This window comes from Rhincodon typus, chromosome 38 (assembly GCF_021869965.1).
Source record: "Rhincodon typus isolate 14 chromosome 38, sRhiTyp1.1, whole genome shotgun sequence".
Taxonomy (NCBI): domain Eukaryota; kingdom Metazoa; phylum Chordata; class Chondrichthyes; order Orectolobiformes; family Rhincodontidae; genus Rhincodon; species Rhincodon typus.
Window position 1 is genome coordinate 2,328,936 of NC_063369.1, and position 9,570 is coordinate 2,338,505.

Here is a 9,570-nt window from a genome sequence, read left to right on the forward strand (position 1 = left end):
TGCACTTTAAGTCTTCATGCACTTTAAGTCTTCATGCACTTTAAGTCCTGCAGCATTCTGAGAGGCTGAATCTGTTTCACATTGTTGAGCTTGTGGGTATTTTATTTATACATCTGTGCCATGTGCTGCTGAAACATAAATAACTGCATTCTTGTCAAATGATCCTTGTGAGTAGATGCAGTAACAGGTTGTTTAACTCCTGAAACGTGTCTAGCCCTGTATCTGTACCTTCTGTGTCAGAAATTGATGCATTTGTACAGTGCCTTTTACTACCTCTGCATCACCAAAGCTCATCACAGCCATTGAAATGCAAGTGTCCATGAGCATCTTAAAAGCACATGATGCTGACTGTAGTTCCAGAGTATGCCTTTGTCTCTTTTATTTCAAAAGATAATTTGTTGTCAGGGCAACAGCTGATGGTTGGAGCTTCACTGCAGCATGACTTGTGGCACTTAGATCTATTTATGTGCTATCATGGACAAGAATGACTGCTCCTTCATCTGTGTCTCATGTATTTAATGTTACAGTAACTGTGCTTTGAAAAGTTTCATGTCCCAAAATTAGCCAAGCTTCAAATATCTCTCTCATCAAATTGAGCCCTATTAGCAGGTGCAGCCCTTTTGCATTTAGTTTAAATACTTAAGATGTTCTGAATGGAAAATGAGCAACACTGAGCCACTTCTCATTGAGAGACAACCAGACATCTTAACCTGTTCCAGCAAATGTTGTGGTTACCATGAGATAATTCCACTATGTTACATCTCCTGCTGGTGTGGAGCCATCCAAGCTGAACAGTGGGTTAATTGTGGCTGTGGTGTCCCTCAGTGTGTACCTTTGAATTCAGGGAGAGCTTTGTATCTGTATCATGGTAAAACTGAAAATGAGATAGACTCCATGCAAATTGGTCCTCACCCTTGGTTCCACAGTCTCTAATTGTTGGTGTTGCAAAGAGCATGGTATTTACTTTAATTAGTCTGTTTGGACATTTTATGATATGCATCCAGGACAGGCCCAGAGTTAGGGACTGTGCCACAAGAGCCCTATCAACTGGCAATTTACAGTTGGCTGTGAGCCTGCTGTCATTCATTAAGATCATGGCTAATCTGTTTCTAATTCCACATTCCCATCTGCCTTGGATCTTTAATTTTACTGGCCAATACTCTACTGCCCTCAAAAATGTTCACTATTCCTGCCTGTACTATCTTTAGAGGCACTGTTCCAAAGCTGTGCAGCCTTCTGAAACATAAAACAGTTTCCTCACACTCTGCTCTTTTAGGACAATCTTTCATTTCCTAAGAGTCTCGTATTGCTGAGATTAGCAGTGCTAGGTGTGTGAACCAGTGTCGCTTTGTGACAGTCAACCAACACACGAGTATGTCTCCCCTCTAAGTAACAGGCTGACACTGTACAGAAAAGCTTGAGAGGATGTGCCTCCTGGGCCATATTTGAAAGGGGTTTATGGGTTCTGGGATGCAGGATGGGCACAGACCTGCAGCTTGGTGCCTTCCTCTGTTCTTTCCCCTTGTATTTGCACAGGTTGGGTGGGGTTTGTTGCTCAGGAGGAATAGGGTTGATGGTGTGGGGGAGGATAGCTGAGCACAATTTGACTCAATCCTACATGTCTCGAGAGAGAGAGCAAAGATATTGTTGGGACGTTTTCAAGCACCGATTGTACCCCTCAGCACCTCTGGCATCTTGCATACAGCTGCGTATTGAAAAGCAGCTTGAGTTGTCCACTTTTTAAAGAAGATATTTTTAAGTGGTGGGGAAGACGTTATAAGGATAAACTGGGACTTTTTTTTCCCTGGACTGTAGAGGGCCGGAGGGTGACCGATTTAGGTTTATCAAGTCCTGAGGGGCATAGATAAAATGAATTGTCATTACGTTTTCCCTAGGGTAGAGGAGTCCAAAACAAGAAGGCATAGGTTTAAGGTGACAGGGGAAAGATTTAAAAAGGGACCTAAGGGGCAATTTTTTCCACATGGAGGGTGTTGCATGTATGGAATGAACTACCAGAGGAAGTGGTGGAGACTGGTACAATTAAAGCATTTAAAAGGAATCTAGGTATAGAGCTGGATGAACACAGCAGGCCAAGCAGTATCAGAGGAGCAGGAAGGCTGATGTTTCGGGAAGGGTCTCGGCCCGAAACGTCAGCCTTCCTTCTCCTCTGATGCTGTTTGGTCTGCTGTGTTCATCCAGCTCTACACCTTGTTATCTCAGATTCTCCAGCATCTGCAGTTCTTGCTATCTCTAAAAGGAATCTAGATGGGTATATGAAAAGGAAGGGTTTAGAGGATTATGGACAAATGCTTGCAAATGGGACTAGATCAGTTTAGTTTGTCGAGTTGGCATGGACATGTTGGACTGAAGGGTCTGTTTCCATGCTCTCTAACTCTGTGCCTATGTTCCTGCTGCTCTCCATATCTGCACAGCCCTGTGACTTTTGTTAAATATACTGCTACTTCAACAGTTTCTAATTTTCCTATGGGTTGTGCAAGTCATGTAGCTTTAGTTTAAAAGCAGTGAAACAAAATAACTATTTCAAATCTTTATACACACCCTTAATGTTCGCAGGTTGGTTTTCCTGTTAGATTTTCTTTTGCCTGCTTTTACTATTGTGAATCATTCACTCAGTTGTTTCCTGGTTTGGTTTTGCTGTGGTAATTGGCATTGGAGCATGAAAATGTAACTATCAAAATATGGTCCTTTTGGTGTAAAATTTCACATTTCTCTTGAGAAGAGATTTCATGTTTATAATATGCCTTTCTCAACCTCTGGACCAAAATGCTTCAACAAAATAATTTTGGATTATAATCATACAGGGCAATGCAATAACAGAAATAACTGGTGCACAACAACTGGAATGTTAGCCTGGGTTGAGGATACTAGGAAAACCCAGGCTTTTTTGTTTTTAAAAGGTACCAGGAAGTTTTCCAGCCCCTCGTAACACTACTAGGGCCTCCATTTTGTGGGCTCGTTGTTTTACCACATGTCTGACTGCTGCAGTAGTTCTTCAGTCAAGAAAAGTTTGGAATTGCTATCCTTTTGACTCAAAAGACTGCTGCCACTGAGCACCAGCGAGCGCAACTGCCTCACTTGGTAATGTTCCTGCCTCAGATAGTAGTACTCTTGCTTCTAACTTGCCACAACCACAGAAAGAGCATTCACACAGCTCAAAGCAGCTTGCTAGTCAGCCTATAACATCATTCCACCACTCCATACCAAACTCCAAGGGTGGAAACAGTGAAGATAAATAAAGTCATCTCTGGCTATTGTGTGTTGTTTCTTTGTTCTTTATTCATTCACAGGATGAGGGCATTGCTGGCTAGGCAGCTTAAAGTCAATCAGAATGCTGTGGGTCTGGAGTCACATGTAGGCCAGACCAGCTAAGGATAGCAGTTCACCTTCCCTAAAGGACAATAGATTCATGGTCATGATTGGACTCTTAATTCCAGATATTTAATTGAATTCAAATTCTACCCTTTACCATTGCGGGATTGGAACCCATGTCCTCAGAAAATTATCTGGATCTCTGGATTAACAGTTCAGCGATTAATACCAGTAGGCCATTGCCTCCCTGTGTCGTAACTAAATGAAGGTAATGAATTAATGTAAAATTAAAGCGTAGGATGTTTTGGATTGTTTGTGCAGTGATGTTGGTATTAAGAAGCAGCAGCTTAAAGCAGAGACCTGCCTTCAGTGTCTGAGGGCTTTCTGATGAGATTGCTCATTGCTGTTTCCTACCCCTGCTTTTTTTCTCCTGTTGTACAAGCTCAGGCACCAATGCAGTGGAACTGATGGTTGCTGCTCATTCCTGCTCCCTTCCCATCAGCATCTTCCATCCTGTCACATGGCAGTGATTCTTGTTGGTAGCTGTTTCTCTAACACATTGCAGCATTTCGACATTGGCTAATTTTAGGTAATGGCTCTGGCTAATTTTAGGTAATGGCTCACTTCAGTCTGAAGTTCTGCTTCAGAGGCAAGTACAATTTCACCAAGTGGCCAATTTATTTTTTGAGCCAAGACACTGAATGGGTGGTGGTGGAGGTAGGCTGATGGGCCGCAGGAGGTATCATTTCTTTTGGAAGGATCATAGTGGAGGTCAGTCCTGTCCTCGTCCTACCTGCACTATGCAGCAGCAATGTGGAAACCACACCTGGGCAGGAGGAGTTTATTCTCTACCCTCGCACTGCAGGCTGCAAGCAAAGCCATTTCTTGGCAGGGATCAGTAAAGGGGGCTCTTGGAATATTCCTATTTTTCAATTTTACAGGCATAACATAAAGCTTTTTAAATGATATTTTTGGTGACCAGTCTTATTCTGAGTTGAGTTGATTGTTTACTGAGCTCGGGAGTGCTTAGTTATTGACCCAGCCCAGCATGTGTCTCACACACACTGCAATCGAGCCAAGCTGTATGCAGGCTGACAGGAACACCCTGTTTGAGGTAGAATGCAGCATCCTGTTACTTATAATAGTCAACCATGCGCTAGATTTTCTTTATTCTTTTATGGCCTGTGAGCTTGTTAGCAAATTGTTAATTGCTCTTGCAACTAAGTAACTTGTCTAGAGGCCAGTGAAGAATCAGCTACTCAATTGTGTAGTGGCCAGATCAGGTGAGGATAGTAGAGTCATAGAGCTGTACAGCATGGAAACAGACCCTTCAGTCCAACTCGTCCATGCTGACCACGTATCCTAAATTAAATCTAGTCCCATTTGCCAACATTTGGCCCATGTCCCTCTAAATTCTTTCTGTTCGTATACCCATACAGATGCCTTTTAAATGCTGTTATTGTACCAGCCTACACCACTTCCTCTGACGGCTTTTTCCATACATGCATCACTCTCTGTATGGAAAAAGTTGCCCCTTAGGTCCCTTTTAAATTTTTCCCCTCTCATTTTAAACCTATGCTGTCTAGTTTTGTACCCCACCCCCCACCCCGGGCACAAGACCTAGACTATTCACCTTATCCATGCCCTCCCTATGATTTTATAAACATCTATAAGGTCACCTCAGCCACCAATGCTCCAGGGAAAGTAGCCACATCCTACTCCACTTCTCCCATAGCTCAAAACCTCCAACCCTGGCAATATCCTTGTAAACCTTTACTGAACCCTTTCAAGTTTAACAACATTCTTCCAATAGCAAGGAGACCAGAATTAAATGCAGTACCCCAAAAGTGGCCTGACCGATTCAGCATGACCTCCCAACTCCTATACTCAATACTAACCAATACAGGCAAGCATGCCAAATACCTTCTTCACTATCCGATCTACCTGTGACTCTACTTTCAAGGAACTATGGACCTGCACCCCAAGGTCCCTTTGTTCGGCAACACTCCCCAGGACCTTACCATTAAGTGTATAAGTCCTGCCCTGCGCCTGCCCTGCTTTGCTTTCTCAAAATGCAGCAACTCACATTTTTCTAAATTAAACTCTATCTGCCACTCCTTGGCCCATTGTCCAATCTGATCAAAGTCCTGCTGTACTTTGAGGTAACCTTCGTGGCTGTCCACTACACCCCAAATATTGGTGTCACCTGTAAATTTGCTGACCATACCTCCTATATTCACACTGCAAATCATTTATATAAATGACAAACACCAGTAGACCAACCACCAATCCCTACAGCACACTGCAGGTTACAGGCCTCCAGTCTGAAAAGCCACCCTCTGTCTCCTGCCTTCTAGCCAATTTTGTATCCAATTGGCTAGTTCTCCCTGTATTCCATGTGATCTAACCTTGTTAATCAGTCTACCATGCAGCACCTTGTTGCACACCTTACTGAAGTCCACATATACAACATCCACTGCTCTGCCTTCATCAATCCTCTTCCTCACTTCTTCAAAAAAGGTTGCCTTCCCTAAAAAACATTGTTGTAAAAACCGTGCATCCTCGTGGTCACCAGTACAAACGTTAACTTTATAATTCCTGCCTTTTAAAAATTAATTTAAACTGATTTCCATGATGGAGTTTGCACACATGTCCCAGATCCTTAGGCTGTATCTCTGGATTTCTAGTCAATTTGACCATTGAATGGCTGAGTGGAATCAAAGCCCTGAATGCCCTATTACTGCTCCCATGTGTTTATGGTCATCACCATTTTCCCCCCCAGTGGGGGCCTTTGTGGTGCAGTGGTTGTGTCCCTACCTTTGCGCCAGCAAGTCTGGGTTCAAGTCCCACCTGCTCCAGAGGCGTGTAATAACATCTTTGAACGGGTTGGAAATTGATCTACTTGGTTTAAGTGGATACATAACATCACTACATGTATAATAATGAACAGTCTGCAATGTTATAAACAGTTGATGTACATCAACAGTGAGATGTGACATAAAAAGACACTGGTGTCCTGTGACATTGACTAATATATCTGTTGCACTTGTGTTTCACCTTGTAACTTGTTATGTACTGGATACCACAGACAACAGTGTAACATACACAAGAGTAAGAGAAACAGGACTATGATACATAGGCAGTATCACATGTACAGATGTGTATGTTACACTGTGAAGCACAGCCTACACTTTCGAAGCTCTGACTGACACTGCTTGGTGACAATGTACGTGGTCCTTGAGAGCTTTTCTCCATTGAATTTTTCTGGATTAAATCTCTGATATGTAAAGTACCTGGTCCTGCGCTATGGTTGCTGCTCTGGGACCAAAACATACAAAGAACGAAAAGCTTTGCACTGTTCCCTGACCAGATCTCAGCTCAGTGTCGTTGAAGTGGTTTCTAGGTACATGCATGCATGTGTTTTGTTTTATATAATTTCTTAAAAGAAAAGATTCTGTAATTCATCCTGCCTGTTTATAAAGAACGTATACACACAAAATCACTGGCATAGAACATTCATTTCTAAAGGGCTGTGGGTGAAAGTTATCCACGAGTTTTTAACTCTCATTTTATTGGTGCTGTTGATCCTGGTAAATCCTCCTAAGCAGTCACGAAAACAAAACTCGATGTAAACTGTGGGTGATCTGATCCCAGGTCAGTTCCTGTAGGGGGTTTTCCAACTACAGTCTTAGGCTGTTAGAGTTCGTCAATAATCGCAGTGATACTTTGGAAAACATCATCCTCTGTTCCTTCTCCTTGGATCTGAAAAAATGACCAAGATCACGGATGTAATCAATGGTGGTTATATTATACATCAGTTCTTCAACAGAATACCATTTACTCTTGCAGGAATCTCGCCTCCCACCACACTCGCTCTTTAAGCTAACTCGGTAATACAACTTGCATGTAACTATCCATCCCCACAAGATGAGAGGGATATCAGTATCCCAAGGATGAATTTGAGTGTAAATACTCAGAGCAGGAGGTCAAAGCACAGAAAGGACATTATCCCTGAATCGACCTTATGAACCTCTCACTGTTCCTCAAAGTTAAACCAACTCCAATGGTTAAAACCCACCAATGTGTCTGCTGTTCACCATGATTGACAGTCATAGTCTCAGGATAAGGGAGCAGCCATTTAAGTCATTCTAAAGGGTTTTGAACCTTTGGTATTTGTTACTGCATCAGCTTGTAATGGAATATGGTCAAGAGTGAGGTTGGGCATCAGAGAGAAAGTAGAGGGGGGGTGGTGTTGGTGTGGAGTAGGCAGAAAAGATCAGCCGTGTTCTGATTGAATGAAAAGGCTGTTTGCACCAACCGTCCTCTAACTCAGGTTCCTGTTTTCATTTTATTCAACAAGGAGCAGTAGCTGAAGATGGACCAAAAAAAGCTGCACTTCAGAACAATGGAAGAGAAAATGGTATCGACTCAAGGGGCAGATGACAGGATAAAGTGCTGCTAATGGTCTCCTGGATGGAGGGATTGAGCCCAGGTTTATAATGACTCAGCTGTGGACCAGCGCCCTGCCACATTCCATCAGTTCATACCCTGCCTTGGGAATCTAGAAAACCTATTACCCTGACTCATCACCTGGTGCTTTTACCAAAATGATTTGGTGAGAAGACAGTCATGTTTTATTTTACCTTCTTCAGAAGTCCTTTAGCATCATAATGTTTCACAACAGGTACAGAGTCGACAAAGTAAGATTCTACCCGTTTGGCTATAGTCACTTCGTTGTCATCAAACCGCTCACTGGTCTGTCCACGGTTAATCAGCCTTTCCTTCATAACTTCAGGGCTGCAGTCAATGAGCAGCACAACAGTGGGAAGTGTAAACTGAAGAGAAAGACAGTGAGAGAGCTCCTTCAGGTTAATCCATCTATAACAAAAAGTCTCATTTACTTCACCAGGACCCTCTCATTTACAGATCAGACAATGAATTGGTAAACTGAGTGTTAAGGATCTGACCAAGTTTCCTCAAGACTCTTCATTTAAATTGGTCAATGAGACCAGGAACCATTACATCCCAGCAGGAGTTGGAAAAGAATCAAGGACCTTGCATCTTTATAGTGCCTAATTTCACTACTGAACCGCCCAAAATGCCAACCATCCAATGAAGACCTAACTGAAGTGAAATCACTGTTGTAATGCAAGAAACACAGCAGTCATTTTATGCACAGCAAGCTCCCACAAACAGCAATGTGGCAATGATCAAATTATCTCATTGACTGATGCTGATTGAGGGGATAAATATTGGCCGGGGCACTAGTGAGACCTTTAAAATACTGCTGTGGGATTTTTACAGACACTTGAGAAGGCCCATGAGAATCTGACATCAGAAACTGAACTGGACTTGCCATAAACACCCAATGGTAATAACAGCAGGTCAGAGGCTGCGAATCTTGCAGCAACTAACTCACCTCCTGAACCTGGCCAGAGCCTGTCCACCATCTACAAGGCACAAGTCAGGAGTGCGATGGAGTACTCCCCACTTCCCTGGATGGGTGCACAGCCCGCTCGATTGGCACCATTTACACATTCACTCCACTGCTGACGCTTAAACATAACAGTGTGTACCATCTACAATATCCACAGCAGAAATTCATCACGGCTGTTTGGCAAACACCTTTCACCAACACTCCCATCTAGAAGGACAAGGGCAGCAGATACATGGGAACACCACCACCTTCAAGTTCTCCCCCAGCTCTAGCCCTAACCAACCATCCTAACTGGGAAATATATCGCCGTTCCTTCACTGTGACACGGTCAAAATTCAGGAATTCCCTCCCGATGGGCATTATGGGTCAACCTACACCACATGGACTGCAGCGGTCCAAGAAAGCAGCTCACCCCCACCATCACCAACTAGAGATGGGAAATAAATGCAAGCCCAGCCAGCAATGACCATTTCCCATGATTCAATTCAAAAACGTCGGCAACAACTTATCCAAACAGCAATAACTGATCTCAGCACTGACCCTCCGACAGTGCGGCACTCCCTCAGCACTGACCCTCCGACAGTGCGGCGCTCCCTCAGCGCTGACCCTCCGACAGTGCGGCGCTCCCTCAGCACTGATCCTCCGACAGTGCGGCACTCCCTCAGTGCTGACCCTCCGAAAGTGCGGCGCTCCCTCAGCACTGATCCTCCGAAAGTGCGGCGCTCCCTCAGCACTGATCCTCCGAAAGTGCGGCGCTCCCTCAGCACTGATCCTCCGAAAGTGCGGCGCTCCCTCAGCACTGA

The 9,570-nt window shown here is 43.8% G+C and overlaps 1 protein-coding gene across 1 annotated transcript in view; it reads right to left on the minus strand.

Moving 5' to 3' along the window:
• Positions 1-6,910: 6,910 nt before the first annotated feature.
• The window catches only part of LOC109923798 (adenylate kinase isoenzyme 1-like), a 16,194-nt gene continuing 13,534 nt past the window's right edge, over positions 6,911-9,570 (minus strand). The window contains exons 6-7 of the mRNA XM_048618052.1: positions 7,974-8,165; positions 6,911-7,092 (exon numbers count right to left, since the gene is read on the minus strand). Of these exons, the coding sequence (XP_048474009.1) occupies positions 7,027-7,092; positions 7,974-8,165 (258 nt within the window). The 3' untranslated portion in view covers positions 6,911-7,026. The remainder of the gene's footprint in view (positions 7,093-7,973; positions 8,166-9,570) is intronic.